This window comes from Lagopus muta, chromosome 4 (assembly GCF_023343835.1).
Source record: "Lagopus muta isolate bLagMut1 chromosome 4, bLagMut1 primary, whole genome shotgun sequence".
NCBI lineage: Eukaryota > Metazoa > Chordata > Aves > Galliformes > Phasianidae > Lagopus > Lagopus muta.
In genome coordinates, this window is record NC_064436.1 from 60,145,732 (window position 1) to 60,164,821 (window position 19,090).

The 19,090-nt window shown below is 44.9% G+C and overlaps 1 protein-coding gene across 6 annotated transcripts in view; it reads left to right on the top strand.

The window, feature by feature from the left end:
- Nucleotides 1-19,090, top strand: part of SORCS2 (sortilin related VPS10 domain containing receptor 2) — a 581,186-nt gene that overhangs the window by 44,122 nt on the left and 517,974 nt on the right. For all 6 annotated transcript variants that reach the window (XM_048942849.1, XM_048942847.1, XM_048942852.1 and 3 more), the window contains one exon: nt 4,704-4,904. In XM_048942849.1, the coding sequence (XP_048798806.1) occupies nt 4,800-4,904 (105 nt within the window). In that variant the 5' untranslated portion in view covers nt 4,704-4,799. The remainder of the gene's footprint in view (nt 1-4,703; nt 4,905-19,090) is intronic.

Genomic DNA, 19,090 nt, shown 5'->3' on the forward strand with positions numbered 1-19,090 from the left:
TTTTCCTGTTTATTTCTGATGTCATTTTCTCAAAAATGCAACCATATTAGGGAACTGATTAATGACACAGGTAAAAGTACTGTAGATTAGACAAGAAAGTAAATGTTTGGTAAGACATCAACAGTATTTCCAAGATGAAAGGAACTGCATGCCCATACATACACAAAGCTGAATGTAAACCTGAAAGTTACCTCCTTCAGCACCATATCTTATTTACCTAAATGCTCAAATCTTTTGTAGCTTTCAATATTTTCTCAAGTTAGCTTCATGAAATTTTGAGATTGAAGGAGCACAATGATTGCAAAGCTATCCCATGAAAACAATTCCCACAGTCTAGCTAGCCACATGAAAGGAAAAGCTCTACTTGTTCTGTTGTGAGCTCTTAAGGTGAAGACAGTTAATCCAACTCTCTCATGTTTTCAGACCTCATTAATTGTCAGTGAGAAATTATGAAGGCTGCAGACTTGTGGTAGCTACCATAAAACATTTTTCACCATATGCTTTAATTTCAGATTAAACCGCCATTTCAGGATCCAGATACAGAGCAGATTTATTCAGGTCAGGTTTTTTAACCAACAGAAGATAAAATGTTAGAGGTTCAAACAGCTTGTAATAATTGTCAACCTGTTTTGTGAGCCACAACATTTTTCTTTCAGTTTATAAGCTGGAGCTTGAGAAAATTGTAGTATACATTTACCTGCTTCCCAGGAAAAATCCTGCAAGGTGCTGAGGTTTGTAATAAGCACCAGCACTTTCACTGAGTTAATGGAGAGCTGAAGATGCTCAAAAGATCAGGTTTGTGGCCTACCCTAGCAACTTCTTGTTTAGGGCTACTGGCCTATCTAAAGACAGCTGGCTGTGTTGGTTTTCTGCATACGTGCTGCTTGATAGTTTAATAATGCTAAAATAATAAGCTCTTTAGCTTTCTCCCAAATCACTTACAGTTCTTCCATTTTTTTCCCTCCTATGTCTGTGTCAGTGTACTCACACTTGAACACAGCACTCACTATATTGCATTATCTCTGATTATTATTGATATCCTTGCTTATATTGTTCAAATTTGAATAGGATAATTGAAAGTGTACTTTATAGCTTAGGCAGGCTTTCATAGAACAAACACATCTACTCACTTTTTTGTTTCTTATTTTTAATTTTTTTTTTTCAACTTCAGAAATGCCCATAAAGTTTTGTCCTTCTATCAACAAACATTTATTGCTACTAAGGTGGTTTTCTTCTGAGGGCATCTGAGATAGCAGCTGATAGTGACAAAGCAATGAATTAATGAGAAAAAAATCAGTCTGTCACTGGCTTGATTTTTTCATTCTGTCAAATGGAACGGTTGCTTAGGAAGGTGTTAAAAGAGACACCTGGATTTTTTCTGTATTTATATATATGTATTTTTTACAGTAGAAAGATTTTTTTTCCTGTAATTTTAGTAATACAAACAGAAATCATTTTGGACCTTGAGAGGCCTTGCTAAATAAAAAGTTTGCTGTTTGGCATAAAGGAAGTGAGGGTATGGCATCATACACATTAATATCCATTTAACAGAGAGGAAAGCTTTTGGTTTTTTGATAGTTGGGTAATACTGCAGTAAAGTTTTGCCATTTATTAATTTAATAGCTTAAAACATGGTCAGACTGAGCAAAAGGCTGTGCTGGAGTCAGGCATTTTGATAAGACGTGAGACAAAGTTCTTTTCATGCATGAGCATTTTGTTGAAAACCCTGCAGGTCACTGTAACAGGCAGTCATTTTCTATCTGATGTATGATACTCATGATTGCATGAGTAATTCTGTGATTTCCTACTGTGTTATTCCTACAAGGCCATCTTGCTCTACTGTGTTTAAAAGGCTGCCTTAAACATACAACAAATTTATTGATATTTTTATTTGCACGAGTACTTCCTACATCCAGTAATGACAGGAAGATTAGCATGGTGTCTTGGTTTCTGCTCAAGAAGACTTGTGACATTTGTAGTACTTTTCAGTGTTTGATCAAAAATGAACTTGGCAAAAATAAAGTGGTTAAATGAAGTCCTCTTAATCTTAATCTAATCTGACAGTCAATAAAAATTTGAGCAGACTTTATTAGCATAGCACTAATAATTCTGCCATTAACAGGAAGAAATTTGTCTTAGATTTACAAGGCACTAATTCTTTTTCAAGCTTTTTCTATTTCCATTCTGGGATTAGAAGAGCTCAGAGGTGTCTGATACAAGGCTATTTGTCTTTCTGTTTGTCTGAGCCTATTTGCTGGGTCAGGGTTTATAGGAGAGATAAAAGGTGGCAGAAATGTTGGAAAGATTTTTGTTTTAGGAATCCTTAAACTTGAACAAAACAAATAAATGTTAAGAGGGGATTTACCTACTGGACTTGGAATGAAAGGAATGGGATTTATATCATGAAATTCCCTTTCCAGTTTTGCAGACCTCAGCCTTCTCTTCCAACAGGCTCCATTCTGGTACTTTGAGCTGTACTTAATAAGCTATACAGTAGTGATACAGGGCAACAGGTCTTGTTGGTGCCATGTCCCTAGTCTAGAGTTACAACACTTTGTCATTGTGAATTACTGGTATACTAAATATGCATTATTTATTGGATTGATCTGTCTGATGTCAAAACAGCTCAAAAAACCATTGAGCAGGCAGCCAGGTTAAGAGCTCATTAACTAGTTGCTGCAGTTCTCTGTGTCCTAAGAATCTCTGTTGCATAAACACAGATGGTGTAAATATTTTCTTAACATTGCCCATACATTGGTCATATATATGATTCTCTAAAGCACAGAAAAGGGAGGTTACCTTCATTTCCATTTATTCCTTGACCTCTGAAGAGCATGGTACAGAGGGATTCAGTTAGTGACAAGCACTGTGGTAAGTTGAATGGTTCATGCCCATGTACTCAAATCTCACAGTTCATGCAGAGAGATAGGAGTTACATCCATTTGTCCTTGATTCAGCATCCTTCAGGTGAGATTTTTAATTTATTCGGCAAGAAAAAGGCCTGCCTAGTTTCTCTTTGTCAGTGGGCAATCAATGTCTCTCTCCCTTCACCTCGGTCAACATCTTCTCAACCTGTAAGACAATTTCAGCTAAACTGGCAAATGAGGAGGCCACAGAAAAAATAGGAAGTGTTGTGGTTGCACAAGCTGGTGACAGACAAGTGGATTTGTTAGGTCTACTGAGATATATGGGAAAGACATTCTGAAAATACTCAAGCAGACCTTGCATCCATAGGATGCAAGGCTGTAAGAAATTGAGTTCAATTAGCTCTAGATTGACTGATTGCTTTTTGGTTTTGTTTTTCAGTTTCATTGTAGGAAATGTCAGTAATTGACAGGTGCAAGGAACTCGACCCTTGGCAACCTGGATGTTATCATCTCTGCTCTCCCCACCTGTTGAACACGGTGGTGTGAACGCAAAATTGATAAGCATAGGACCATCTGACTGTCAGATGACGTATTAGCTGTGGTATGCCAGTTTAAATCTGTAGGGATTTCCTTCTATTCCGAGCATTTTGAGATTATTATACAAATGTTGAGTAATCTTCACGGTTTCGTGGGAGATGGTGCCAGAACCCAAATTGCTCACTTCCTAGTAACGTACAGATCACCCTTCTATCGGTTGGTATGACTGTGGTAAGTCCAGGCTTTCTGAAACTCAGCATTGCATTTTTCCCTTATTCCCTCTGTGCAGAGGTGCAAAACATGGACGGTGACACACTCCATGTGCAGATGCTACCCCGGCAGGAATGGCTTTCTGTTCTGTGAGTTCTGCATGCCAGGACCATTCTCACCTCACGCTTGTGTTTAAATTCCGTTAGGTGGCTTTGTACAGCTATATAGGCCCTTTAAGCTTTCAATATTGTCTCCAGAAATCAAGACATATATTTATATATAGTATATATACAGTATACTTGCTTCATATATAAGACATAAAATATTTCAGAAATGAGTTTAGCGTGCAGCCCCCTAAGGAGCCCCAGTGGCAGCTTTTGGTGAGTGGGGCCAGGTGATGCTAGGCATCCCAGGCCTGTAAATGGTATGGGTAAAAGAGTAGATACAGGTTTTGTTTTGTTTTCTGGCCCCTAACACAGCTCCCTCCTGACTCTCCTGCTGCATCTTCTCAGGACTCACAGCCAAACTCCGCCCTGGCTGGGCATGCCTGCTTGCCAGGTGGCCTACAGTGACAGGCAGGTAGTGGGGATGGCTGGAAGTGCTGCAGACCTGCCCAGTGGGAGTGTTCACATGTGGGCTGATGATGCCTGCACATTTGCAGCTGGAATACAGGGTGTGGGCAGCATGGCTGTAGCTTGGTGTGCAGCCCCATGTGTGCCCCTGCCTGTGACCTGGTGTGTGACACCATGTGTAGCCTGGTGTGCAACATGGTGGGTGACACAGAACCATAGACTCAGAATCATTTGATTTGGAAGGGATCCTTAAATGCCATTTAGTCCAGCTCTCCTGGCAATGAAAAGGGACACCTACAGCTTGATCAGATTGCTCATAGCCCTGTCCAGCCTGACCTTGACTGTCTCCAGGGATGGGGCATCCAACTTCCTGGGCAACCTGTGCCAGTGCCTCACCACCATTATAATTTTTTTTTCCCATTATATCCAGTCTAAATCTCTCCTCTTTTAGTTTGAAACCATGTCCCCTTTGTCACCACAAACCCCACTAAAGAGTCTGTCCTCTTCTTTCTTACAGCCCTCATTTAGACATTGAAAGGCCACTCTCAGGTCACCTTGGAGCCTTCTCCGGACTGAACTGCCCCAGCTCTCTCAGTCTGTCCTTGTTGGAGAGATGTTCCATCCTGTCGATCATTCTTGTGTTCCTCCACTGGATGCTCTCCAACAGCTCCACGTCTCTTCTGCACCGAGGACTCCACATCACGACGCAGTGCTCCAGGTGAGGTCTCAGCAGTACCAGACACGGTGTGGTCTGACGCGTGACCTGCGGTGTGACCCGATGTGTGACAGCGCGTCCCCCCGTCTGTAACCCAATTTATAACGCGATGTGCAACACGATGTGTGACTCGGCGCATAATACGGCCAGCGTCACGGCGTGCGACCTGCTGTACAGCACAACGCGTGGCTCACTGCGGGGACGGCGCGTGTGTCCCGGCGTGCGTCCCAGCGCCCGATCCGCTGCGCGCCCCGCCGTACAACGCAGTACGCGTTCCCCCGTACGACCCGCCGTACGCCGGACGACGACCCGCGGTCCGACCCGCAGCGTCCCGGTGCCGCGGCGCCCCGCTCCGAGGATCCCCGCCGCGCGGCGTTTCGGCGCGGGCCAGCAGATGGCGGCGCCGCCCCGGCTGGGCGCGCAGCCCCGCGCACGCCGCTGCCGCGCGAGCCCCGCTCCGGTTACAACCCTCCCCCGCCCCCGCCCTCCGCGGCGGTGTCTCCCTGCCCGCCACCTCCCCGCCTGTCACTGCCACGCCGGAGAGCCACCATGGCGCACGGCGGGCCACGCGTGTCCCCCGCCGCCGCCCGCCTGCCGCTGCTGCTGCTGCTGCTGCTGGGCGCCGCCGCCGCGCCGCGCTGCGCCGAGCCCTGCGGCCGCCCGCGCCCCGGCGCCCTGACCCGCGGGGCTCGCAGCCCGTCCGAGGCGCGGCGGGGCGGCGGCGGGGCGGCGGCGGAGGAGGGGGGCGGCCGCTCCCGGAGGGCATCCCCGGCGGCGGCGGCGGCGGCGGGCCGGGAGCGGGTCTCGCTCCTCAGCACCTCCTTCGTGCTCAAAGGGGACGCGTCTCACAACCAGGCGATGGTGCACTGGACGGGCGAGAACAGCAGCGTGAGTGCAAAGGGCGGAGCGAGAGGGTCGGGGGGTTCCCCTTCTGGCCGCAACTTGTGCGGCGTTCGGCGCCCCTCCGGGCTCGCCGCTCCCGGTGCCCGGGGCTCCCGCGGGGCAGACGGGTGGCAAAGCGCATCCGCCGCTCGCGCACAACTTTGCAAAGTTGGCGAGCGCGCATCTCGCACGGGGCCGCTGCGCGGCGAGGCGAAGGAGTGCTCTGCCCCTGCCCCGGAGCGCTGTCCGGCGGCGTGACTCGGGCAAAGCGGAGGCGAGGGGTTGAGAGCCCCATGTTCGGTTGCCGCGGCTCGGTCCCATCCTTCAGCCCCACGCAGAGTTCCCCTCGCCGCCGCGCCGCGTTCAAGCGCCGGCGAGCAAAACGGTAGTGGAGAAGAAATCCGTGGGGACTCTGCACCGCGCCGGGGGGCAGCGCTGAGGGCCGAGCAAGGCCGGGCGCTCCCGCGGGTCTCCGAGCGCCGGAGCGCCCGGAGGAGCTCCGCAGGCTCAGGCGCGGCTCGGGATCGCGCACCGAGAGCGGGGCTCGCTGCAGAGCGTCGGCAGCGGCAACTTTTCGCGGTTGGAGCCACGTGCCGTGCCTCGATGAGTTAGTTGCCGATTTTAGGCTGAAACTTTCACGCCGATTTGCTTTTGACTCGTTTTCAATGTCAGCTGTCGTCGCTTCCTTATGTGCCGGCCCATAGCGGTTGTGCGCTCTCACGGATGATCGCAGGGATTTGCGGCTTCTCATTTATCCATCACGGAAACGTTATATCCTAACAGTATGCAGCACAGGGAAGCACGGCACCGCACCTTGCGCTGTTTGTGCAGTTTCACCGGCAGGAAAATATTATGGAGGCTCAAGACCAACTTTCTTCTTGGGAATTTGAGCTTTTCTGGAAAACTCCTGAGAGTTTTTTTACTATAGTTCAGCTAAGATTGAACTTTGTGAGCTTAGCGTGAAGTTTGCTTAAACTCGGCTCGGTTTGGAGCACTTGCTCTGTAGTTGGTGCTGGTGTGCGAGTTGCCGTCCTCCCTGTAGGACATCGAGTCCTGTGTTTCTCATGCCCGCCTGCCACCCGGGCTGCGTGGCTGCGCGGTGCGGGTGCGGCAGTCCCTTAGCGCTCCTGAGGGAGCTCCTCGTGCTGCTGTGTGACCGGGTCAGAGTCAGCACAGAGTCTGACGCTTTCAAAGGCAGTTTGCGAGCCGCTCAGGGAGGCACTGTGCGATGACGGCTGTTTCCTTCTCGCAGAACGGGTTGCGTATCGGCAGCATCGGCCGCTCCCATTCTGTGCTTCCTCCGTCTCTCCCCGCTGGCTGCTGCCGTCTCCTCTTTGTTGGAGCACTGCGGGCTTTAAGGATCATTGCCTTGAAGGATTCACTATTAAAAAGTTGGCATAAATTCATTTTTTGACATAAAAGGCAAGTAAGAGCTTTCATACAAAGTGCCTGGAACTGTGAAATGAATGTAGCAGAACCTCTCTGATCCACAGCTGTGAGAGTGGTTTACTCACCTCTCTGCAAAGATTTAATAACAGATGCTGCAGCGGAGGCTTCTATTGCTACAGTGGTATTATTTCTTCCCAGGATGCTGCAGTTCACTCCCAATGCAGCCTGAAGTAGTCAGTTCAAAAGCAAAGATAAATGGCAAGTGTCAGAATGAATGAAAGTAGATGCAACTTCTTAGTTCTCTCTGTGTTTGCTTGTTTACTGTCTGCTTATTCAGTACTGCAGGGTGGTGCTCTCCATGGGTGCATGGAGGCATTCTCCATGGCATTTACACATTGAATACAAAACACTTCTCTGCAGTTACTTAAAAAGTGTGCTCTAACCTTACCTGCCACCAGGTGACTGCTGCCAAGTGAGACTGGCTTTGAAGAAGCGTCGAGGTAATGAAAGCCTTTGCTGTCCCAACCCTGTTGGAGCAGCCTTTTTGCTGTGGACATTTTGAAGTATGGCTGTCAGCAGTTCTTTCTGCACTTTTTTTTGTCTTGCTAGCTTTGTTTTATTGCTTGCTTCCAGTAGAAGAACTGATTTTAAAAAAGGCTTCTGGGGAAAAGTGATTTGTAAAGAGTCTGTGGGATCTTTTCCCTTGGAAAGAAAGTGAAAGAAATGCATTGAGCTCTGTGGAAGCAGGATGTGTTTAAAGGGTTTGGAGAGAATTACGTTGTCTCTGTGTGTGTGGGGTGAAAATGTTTGAAAATAAACACCCAATCCAAAACGCACTAAGATTGTCTTGAACGTTTGCTTGCTTTTTTCACTTCGGTTGGGAGTTTGGAGGTAGGAATGCTAAGATCCAGTGCTCCCTGGACCCGGCACCGTGCTGTCTCAGGCCCAGGGAAACCTTCCTTGCCTCAGAAGTCCGGGTTTGTGTTGTGAGTGCTGCTCTGCCCCAGCACCGCTGTGGACAGGAGTGTTGCTCGGAGCCGGGGTGGGGCCCTGTGAGCAATCCTGAAGTGTCACCGCGGACATTTGGCACCTCATTGGAGGTACTCAGCACTTTGTAAAGCGGGGAGCTAAACTAGCTCCTTTACTCTTTACAGCTACGGGGCTGAAAGTTTGACAGTGATGAGCTCCAGATGACCGTATATCCCTTTAAACACCTCACCTAATAAAATAAATGAAGAAGAAATTGTGCTCCGTGCTGGGGAAACAAATACCCATTAAAGCCAAGGGCAGCCTCCGAGGGACACTCACCTGCACGGCTGGTTCACTGAGAGCACCTCAGGGAAGTGTGTGTGTGTGGACTGAGGGCAGAAAACAAACTGACAGGGGCAGACACGCACGTAGAGCTCTTAAAAATGTATTTACGTCTTGTAAATTCTCCTGTGCCTCCGGTAGTGGAGCATGTGGTTTTTGGTTGTAAGGCATGGAAACTAAGGAAGCTGTAAACGAAGCTGTTCCTCTCTCCTGCTGCTTTTCTGCACAGGATTGTTGTGTACTTTGTGGTCCTCCCGTAATGCCATCAGTTTTGTGAAGTAGGGAGGATGGTGGATTTGATGGCAGAATGCGTGGGTAAACAGATTGTAGGGTGAACTTGCATCACTGGGAGGATGACTGTGCTCCTCCTGCTTTTGTTAACAGGGAGCTGTGCTGGGAGGTATGGAAATTGCTTCCTGCCTTGTTCCCTCATTGCTTTTATTTTATATTTTGATAGTTAATTATTTGTGGATTCCATGCACACTAAGCCTTTCCCTGGCCTTTCTTGGCAGTGGGATGCCACTAACTGCCACTCATGTCAGAAGCTCTGCAGACCCGATCCTTGTAGCATCATGGATGTAGCTGCTTGCTGAATTCCTGCACTCAGTAATTTTGCTCTCTGTCTCCCACATCCACAGAAGTTGGCTGTGCACTGCTTTCAAGTGGGACTCATTTCTTTTCCAGTCTTAAAATATCATGAACAGAAGCTGTGGCAGCTCAGTGTTGCGGCACAGCAATTGCTCTGGGCAGGGCTGGTGGCTGAAGTTGTGGAACTGGTAAATAACATGGAGTGGTGCGTCCGCAGGTACAAGAAGTGTGTGTCCAGAGCAGCCTCTTACTGTGCTCAGCTGATATGGATGTCCCCAGCTTTGCTGTACTATCCATACACTACCTATTGACTTAAGGAAACAATTACTTTTGATAGATAACACTTTAAGACCCCCTTTTTTCTTTAGGAAGCCTTATAGTCATACAGTCGTCCCAGAAGCTTTTTTTTTTTTTTTTTTTTCCTTTTGTGCTAGGTAAACAACTTTTTTTCCAAAACTGTATTCTTTTTGACCCTCCTGGATAATTCCCATTGTGCATTAATACTAGCTGATTTTAAAAAACATCAAAGCCAAAACAGAGCTGCGGCAAGAATGAGGCTTGTATTCACAGTTGATTTTGATTCCTTGGATGCTTGTCATGCTGCGTGCAGACTGCTAAAGTGTTGCAAACAGGACGTCAGCCAGCTAGTTCCAAGTCTGCAGCTTTGTGGTGCCACTATTTCCTTTTTTTGTTTGGTGTCACAGTATTAACCCCCATGCAGGCTCTTATTTGCCCCATGCTGGCACTTATTTGTCCCATACATTGATGTCACGATCCCTCATAAATGTGTGATTCTTTGTTGTGGGAAATAAACATAAAAGCACACACAATCTTTCTAAGACTTGATATTTAGCAGTAGCTTATCAGAAAGGAAGATTCGTACATCCGCAGCAATTACTGCACTCAACCTTCAGCTGATCCAGACTTTCTGATGTACAGATACTTTGTTTAATTAAGAACAGATTTCCTTTGTAATACAGTTTCGCAGTACATGATTTGTAGAGTTAGTGATCACTAAATGTAGTCTTCTGGCAGATATTTTATTTAGTTGTTTTTCTGTTTTGTTCAGTTGGCAGTAAATTGTGCTGAGGGGATCTATAGAAACATTAACTTCAGTAGCACTGTGGTGCTATCTGTGATGGTGAATGTAATTATCATTCCAAGCTGGGTGAAAGCCCATCTGTGGTGAGGTTTTGGTGCTGTTTCTCAAGGGTAGCCAGGGTTGTTTTTATGAAACTCAAAGGAGCATGAGATCAGAAATACTAAAAAATGGCAGATGTATCATAGAATCATAGATTCTATCATGAAGTGAAAGGTAAATTTCCCACAGCAAGGATCTTGAACATGATAGTGTGATAGAAAACAAGCAGAAACCAAACCCAGTAACCGTATTTGAATGGAATCCCACGCTGAAAGTAGACTGATATTAAGCTCACTAAAGAAACTGAAGAGTTTGGCATCATCTTGGGTTTTTTTTTGGATGTGTGTGCATGTGTGGATTTTTTTTTTTAATTGCAATATGAATATTATGATATAATTTATTTGCTTCTGCCAGCCTCTGTTTACCCTCTCTCCCAGCCCTCCAGCATCCTGCCTATACTGCTGCCTGCTGAGCTCTCCAACATTTCTGCAAAGTCCACCTACTAAAAAGTGGGAGCACTTCTTGTCCCCTGCACAGGCATTTAAAACTGGTACATAATTTAATTAGTAAGTATGTGTTTTAAACATACCTTAATGTCCTCCTGTAAGTGCACCCCTGCATGTCACCCCTCTGTGTCATACCTGGGTTTACAGGTTTGACTGGTGCTGCCTGCTTTGCACTAGAACAGGCTACCTGCAGCCTTAGAGTGAGCAGGTGCTGCTGTGCTGGTGCTGGGACGTGCTCAGAGAGAGCCAATGTAGCACAGGAGTTTGAATCTAGGAAGGTAATTCAGCAGTAAATGCTACAGGCACAAGATTGAAATCACCTGTCTGATACTGGTGATGTATTACAAGTGCACGATGAACCAAATCTGACTTAATTGCAATCATTAAACCTGTGTTTAGGCTTTTGATAGCGGGATCACATATCACAGAGGGAATTACATACTGCAGGTATGTACAGATTTATGAATTAACAGCATGAAATTGCTCAGACTTTGGAAGTGTTTTTCTCCGAGCCCTTAATGTGCCTCAATGAAATATTTTGCGGTTGTGTCAGTTAAGACCAAAGGACGTTAGCATGAGGTGAAATGATCTGCAGTGCGATGCAACTGGGATCCCTCCTCTTTCTGGAAGCAGAAATTCATTTAAGCAAAAGCTTGAAGTATAGGTTGGCGTTAGTCTGCATTGTATGGCAGCCTGCAGTAGCTCATGATGAAACTCGATGACCTGCAGCATTTCTTTGGCATTTTTATTCCCATAGTCTCACATTCTTTACCAAACATTTCTATTCCGAACTCTTATCCCTAGCAATACTAATTTTAAACCCTAACAAATCACCAATGACAAAAACACTTGAAAGTAGAAATGGATGGGATCCTTTCTCTTACATAGCCTCAGCCTTCACCTATAAGGTTGGGCTTGTGTAGTGGGAAGCAGGCAGAGCTGGTCCTTGGACTGATCTCTCCAGTGGTAATCTTAATGTCCATGCTTGAGAAAGCTGGGATGAGTTGTCTTCTGAGAACATGGGTCCCTTCTTATTTTAGAGGGGCCTGGATGACTAACACTGAATTTAAAATTATCCCTAACCCAGGTATCTGAGGTTTATTGCTCCTGCATTCCCTTCCCTACAGACTAAGTTATGGACTAAAGCTGTGTGGAAAAACCTCTGTGTGAAAATACAGCCACAGCTCTAAGGTTTTTATAATTGCTGTTCTACCTACACATATCCTTGACAAACAGAATTGTCTGCTTAGAGGGTGTTCGTTGACAGAGATTACACAAAGGTCTAAGTTTTAGGCTGAGTACTGCTCCAACAGCTGATTAAGTCTTTTTTTTTTTTTTTCCCCTAATGACTTGTAATATTCATACATAAATGCATTTTAAAAAATGCTTCTACGCATTGCAAAATGCTTAGTGTTGTAGGTGTGTGGTTGCACATCTGCTAGGCTTGGGTAAATGGAGAAGTGCCGCATTTATGGATCCTATTGGATTTTGTCAGCCCTGGCTGAGGCTGTTACAGTAAGAGAGATGCTCTGGCACTGGCCTTACAGGGCTGAGCCCCATTGGTGCTGCTGTGAGCTCCAAAGCAGCACTGTGAGGTTTGTGGGAAGCATCAGGGCAGGGTAAGGTGTGCACAGCACAGAGGTACAGCACAGGTTCCGAATGAAAGGATTTGGGGTTAAATTGAACCTAAATGGGATTATTGAGCAACTTCCTCAGTTGCTTCACGAGTTTCCACTAAACTACCATTTGCAGTACGCAGCTTATTTTGTGCCTCAGTTTCCTTCCTGCGATGTGAAGATAACGGTGATTCTTCATTGCTGAGGGCTGCTTGTGTTCTCAATGAGATGGGCACTTTGATTTTAAAGTAATGATTACCGCTTGAACACCTAAAAGAGGCAAGACTACAGGAGATCAAGAGATCACATCTGTGGTTTCTTTCTTCCTTTGGCTGTTTGGCGGTACAGCCCAGAAGTCAGAGAAAAGAAGGCTCTCCTGGGTCATGCTTGTGCTGATGTTTGTTTTGATCAAGGCAGCTTTTAATGTGTAGTCCAGTTTAATTTAAATGCCTGGCCTCTGGCACTTCAGTTGTCAGACCAGTGAATAGACTTAAGAATATGTGGCTAAAAACATTTTCAGTGAAATTTAACCTGTATTTGAGTTGTTCCCTGCCCCCTGCCTCATTTACCCGTATACTTAAATAACTGTGCTTCTTTCTCACTGTGTGTACCTTGCCTGCTTTTGTAGACTAGTTATTATTTCTCTGAATAACTTCTATTTTAGCCTTTTGCATTTTCTTTCTTCCTAACTCATTTTTGCTAGCACTTTAATTGCCCTGTCTGGGTAGGACAGTGCCTACATTGAGCACTATTTGCCTACAGTGTATTTGATGGACACATTTTTAGAAATTTATGGGCATGTAGGTTATTGTTCACTTCTGATTTTTCTCTAGTGCTCATAATAATCTGTGTTTTCAAAAAAGAACAGAAAGTAGATAGAATTTTTTTTAAATTTCAAAATGATAAGTCATAAAACCATGTAAACAATCTGGTCCCTAGCAGAACTCTGTTTTTGTGGATTCTGAGCAGCGACACTGTAATTCGTTTGTTCTAGTTCATGAGGTAGATGTAATTAATATTTCATCTTTCCCTACTCACTTCATGACATTTGACTCTTCCCTATGCCTGGTGGGGATTAAAACTGTGTGAAGTGTGGAGGGAGGTGTGGTGGCAGTGCATTTCCAAACCCCAACTGCTGGGATGTGTCCTTATTCCTGCTGAGCGGTAGCCCCGTGTGTACTGGCCAGCTCTTAGCAGATGGCAAGCTGCAGTCTGTGAAAACACATTTGTTATTATTGCTGCTGTCTCCTCTCTGCTCCCCAGAGTGTGAGTGCCACAGGGCAGGAGCAGCCTTCCCCCTGCACGTGAACCAGCAGGCTGTGGTGCACCGTGGCACTGCTCTGAGTTGGCAGCGTTTGGGTGCTTGTGTAATAGCAATAGATGATGATGATGATGGCTGAGAACTGAGCTGTTCCACCTGCAAATTCTAGCAGTGCCTAGCCTGGCTTCCTAACTGAGCCACAGCAAAGCTGCTTTTCTTAGATATTGAAGAACAAACTGTGTGTGGTTAATGTATTTCTATGCTGCCACAGCATGACAGATGCCCACAAGGCTGGAGTTGGGGGTTGGAGGGGTGTGTTGGAGTTGCTCCTGGAGCTTTGGGCACTGTTTCACAGTGTTAAATGTGACTGAATCTGAAGAAATAGTTGTTATTTCATTGAAAACACAGTTGTATCAGGGGATGGTAGGTTGCCATAAAATCCTCCTGGGTCTAAGTTCAATAAGATATTTTCCCCGTGTTTGCTAGCAGAAAATACCTTGTTACTTGCTTTTTTTTTTTTTTTGTTCAGAGGATTGAAGCTGTCTGTGAGTCTCAGGCATCTAAATCTGCAGCACTACTTGTTAAATCTTGCCATGTACGGAAAATAGGATATTTTTTTTCTTGGTTCTTCCTCTTATGCTCTTAGGCACTTGTGGAGCATTCAGCGTAAGTAGGCATTACCGTTAGCACAAGCAGAGATAAGAAAACAGCCCTGAACTCTTGAACCCCTTTCATACGTTCAATTCAAGAACCTGTGAGCCAAATGTTTCAGGGATCTATAGGGACAAACACCAGGGAATGTCCAGGGGCCTGGCTCTGATGCTGGAGACCTGTGGCCACGCTCAATTGAACACAACAGAGCCGGTAATGCTCTTTTGCCCATGTCGCCTCCACCTGCACTGATCTCTGCAGTGCAAATCAGAAGTGAATGCTTGGGTTCCTGTGCAGATGGGAGTGTATGTGAATGTACTGCAAGGCTCCAATTTCAGTGTATCTTAACTAAACCCCTTTGTCCCAGTCCACAGCAGGTTGGTGCTAACCTACTTCAGTATCTAAGTTCCCAGATGGTCTTTGGAACAGTCCATCTCTGAGCACTTTATAGGGCACTGTTGAGGCTGGTAGGGTTAAAATAAGATTTGACTGCTACACCTTGGTTTGCAGATAAACTACATTAATTCCTTCTGGCCTCTCTCATTTTAGCCTTGTAAAACACACAAGTTTAATAGATAAGTGTAGGACTTTGGAGTCTTGGCTATTGTAGCATTTAATGTGGTTAGAGCATAGGAACAAGCAGACATACGAAGAAAACCTTTCCTCCTCCAGACCCAGATGTCATCCCACAGGCACTAGGATTTCATTAGAGCTGAAGCTTTTGATTTAGAGGGAAATTTCTTATTTCGTTAATTTGTTTGTCCTTTAATCAGTGGTTTCCCATGTTTCCCTGCCTGCTTTCCAACCACATAATGGCAAGCATATTGAGGTCTCAGCTGTTTGGAGAGAGATCTTAAAACGTGTTCCTTGCCCTGAATGGGATGTGAAAAATGAACAATGAATGGAGGCTATGCAAAACATCTATGTTGGGTGTGCAGTGGTTTGGAGTAGGAGCTGTGTCCTGAGCACAGCTGACGGAGCACAGAGGAGTAACACTGAGCTCCCTGGCTGTTCTTGGCTCTGTTGGTGCTGGAGGAAGAGAATTGGGAAGACATTACTGCTGCTGATCCTAAGCTTTTCTTTCCTCTTGGATGAAGGAGGCCAATGTTGGCAGGGCCAGCTGAGACTCCTTCCTGTCCTTCATGAGGTTTTCCAGCCTTGTAGGAAAAATAAACATACAGAATCCAGTTATTTTTAACTCTCTTGTATGTGCCAGCCACTGAGGTGCTGCTGAACACATGCAGGAGAGAGGAGGATGCATAGATGAAGCAAAAGTGCCCATATTTTTGGAGCAAGCAGCCCACTGTCAATGCTTAAAATTTCTCTTGGGGCTCAGCTATTATTAATAAACTTTAAAGCAACTGTAAAGAAGAGTAGCAGGAAAGTTTGTTGTGCATCAGATGTACAGCATTTTTGTAGCTCTGTGAAGCCTGATTTGTGATTCACTGGCTAAACTATTGGCTCTTGCTAAGGAAGATGTAGAAGGAATGCATTCCCCTGCACCTTGCCTGAATTGAGAACCTCTGCTTAAAAATGGCAAGATGTAGCTCCGCGAACACGTTCTCAGTTCCTAATGAAATACATATGTTCTTCTTGATACAGCATCTCTCAGGGGCTACTGTGCAGAGCACTGGGGGCTACTAATAAGGTCTTCTTTTCCTTCCTTCCTTCTCAACTGCTGTGGAACAGATGTATTTTTATGAAGTTGGATACATTTGGAGATTTTTGAGCCTTTTTCTTTTTTTAAATGTCATTGATCCTGAAGAGCTCTAAGAGACAGCATTTTTCAAATCCATTGTATAAGCATCTTGTGCTCTTTGTTCTGTTTATTTAAAAAGTCTTGGGGGGAAAGCAGAGAAGAATTGGCCAGCCATGAAAGATTGATACCAGGCTACCGTATATAATCAGTGTGAGTGCTAGGTTGTAGCTGCTAAATTATCAATACACAGTCAGTTCTAGCTTAGTTTAGCTGACTTCACAAACACCTCTTCTTAAACTGGTACAAAGTGGCAAACTTAAGACCGGGATGAAAGATAAGCATCTTCATCTGCTCATGGGTTTGTTTTGGTTAGTCTGTGAGCATAGGAATGTTTGGGCTGATCTGTGTGTGCTGTTGAGGCAATGAATGCCTAACGAATGCTAGAGCTGCATGAGAGGAAGTCTGAATCAATGCATATATTATTGTGGAGGATTACATCTCAGCTCTAACATTTGTGACTGCAAAGCGACTGTTCCTGAAGATGGGAAAATAGGGTTACGGAAGGAAATAATCTTTATCTTGTTTGCAGAAACTGCCAACAAGGCTTTCTGAGGCATTGCTGTGCTCTGTGGAGGGCTTGGAGGCTCCCTCAGGGAGCAGGACTTAGCCCGGCGTGGTGTTTCACAGGGGTCGGCAGCTCAGAAGTCAAGCCCAGTGAGATGAGAGCACTGAAATTCCCATCTAGGCATAGACTGTGTGCCAGGAAATAATATAAAGGGTTCATAGTCTTTGACTTACAGGCTGTTGTGTGCAGAGGGTTTGCACAAAATATGCAAGCTTTTCATATTTTGCCATGACTAAATAGAGTTGTATTTATTAACTGAACCTGAATGTCACAATCACTGTCACTCAGCGAGAAACTCTGCTCCCTTTAGGCAAATTCTGTGTCTGTCTTTTGTTTCCCTTACTTTTCTGTCTGCTTTTTGTATGGTTCTCATCCCTCCTCTCTCCTTTCCTTTTTGTGTCTGAGTCCCCTTTGTTATTCTCCCTTCATTTCTTCTTCATATTAAATCACCTTTCTCACCCCTGAGGCTTAAATAGCATCATCTTCCCCGTTCCATCTAGAAAGAAAGATCTTGGGACGTGGTTGGTAATGACCTGACATGTCAGCACTTCGGGAGATGCCATTCCAGGAAGTATAGATGTTCACACTGGGTCACATACTGTCTGTGAGCTTGGACAAAGAGGCATTACTGAAGGAAATCTTTTCTTCATGACAGTATCTGTATCTCTGGAGGATGGCAATAACAGATGTTTAAAAAAGAAACCCCCCCAGATCTAACTTGAACCTGGCCCTGGAGCAACGTATTTCCCCTGCTGCCCTGAGCCTAGAGCTGCGAAGTGATCTCTTAAACTCATCTAGGGGTAGGTTGGGGACAGGAAGGGAAATACGCTGCTGCTGTGTCAGGCTTCTGCTGAGTTTAAATGATCGTAATTAGAAATGAAAGGCTCACAATCCCATTTGCAGTCATCCAGTTCTATAATCTGCACATACCATCTAATAAGAATGTGTATATTACCCATCACTGGAATTACTTTGCTGCTCATCCAAGCTTAATTGAAAAATAATCGTAATCTATTCAGTGTTACATTTAGTGCTTAAATGAGGTAGTGTGAGAAAAAACGACTTCTGAAATGTGGATTGTCGTGGATTTCATAGTTTGGGCTTAGTTCTGATATTAGTGCTCATCATTCTGATCCTTGGGTGATGTCACTCTGATGTGTGGCTTTGCAAGTACACCTCATTATTACTTCTTGCAGCGTACAGGAAGTGAATTCTTTCTCCTTTAAATGGAATATTTACGAGCTGTTACTTATTGCAGGAATTTAAATGAATGAAGTTTCTTTCAAAAACAAATGCAAGCTGAGGAAAGCAAAGACAGCAACTGAGTGCGAAGGTGTCATAGGATGGAAGCTGTGCAGCTCATGTAAGTTCTGCTGCTTGAGCTGAGCTGGGAGTGAAAGGCAGGGAGTGCTGGAAACTCGGTGCTGGCATAGCCCATTGCTGGCATAGCCCATTGCTGGCATAGCCCATTGCCATGAGGCAGGTGCACTTGCTGTGCAGTCGCTATAGTTCATGGACAGAGTGTGTTTGTCTAACATGCAAGTGATACTGTCCTATGGGAATGGTTTGTAAGAAGAGCGTGAGGATGCCTGTGAGAGGCCAGGCCCATGGATTTCTGGGGAGAGCCTCAAAATCAGCTGGCTGCATTGTGACTCTTCACCAGACAGCTTTTTTAGCAGACAGTACTCTGTTGCCTGGGGATGACTGTGGAGCTTTTTGGGTGCAAGCAATACACCTCATTTATAAACATGGAAGATGGGCTTACGTAGTTCAGTGTAGAACTTGGCCAAAACTGCTAGTACTGGATTTCTGTTAACCACAATCCTTCCTCCAGATCTGAATGAGCTCAGATTTGGGGGTTTGATTTCTAAATAACTTAAATTTTGTGTTTTGTAGTTACACTGTAGAATTTCAAAACCATTTTTTTACTACATTGACTTAAATAATATTTAAATTCTAGCAAATTATATAAGATGACAAATATATCTTTCATCTCATAATTGACACGGTATTTATTTTCTACTGTAAGTTTCTCACCAGTTTAGGAAATTTAAGGGATGCTATTTCACTTATGTGTTGTTTCTGGAAAGAAAACAAGCACAGCAAAAGTAGTTTTTAGGTGCCTTTTAATTTTTCTCGATATTATTGAAACATCTTTTTTGGAGTGTTACATGATAGTACTGCTGTATGAAAAGAAGTACTAAATATACTGAACTTTTTCTTCAGTTATTTAGAGTGGAATTAATATTCATTGAATGGACAACCTCATCTGAGCCAGGATTAACTTCATCTTGAAGCTGTTATTCTCTTGCTACTTAAGCAGTACAATATATGTTCTTATCAACAATTGAGTCTCATTTTTAATTTATGAAAGTTTACCTGAGAGCATTCACGTCTCACCCTTTCCAAGTTTGAGAAAATGTCTTTAATGTCTTAGTGCTTGACTTTGAACAGCTAATCTTCTTCTGTGCTGTGTAAGAAAGTTGTTTTGATATGTACAAGATTTGCTGCTTGTTTGTT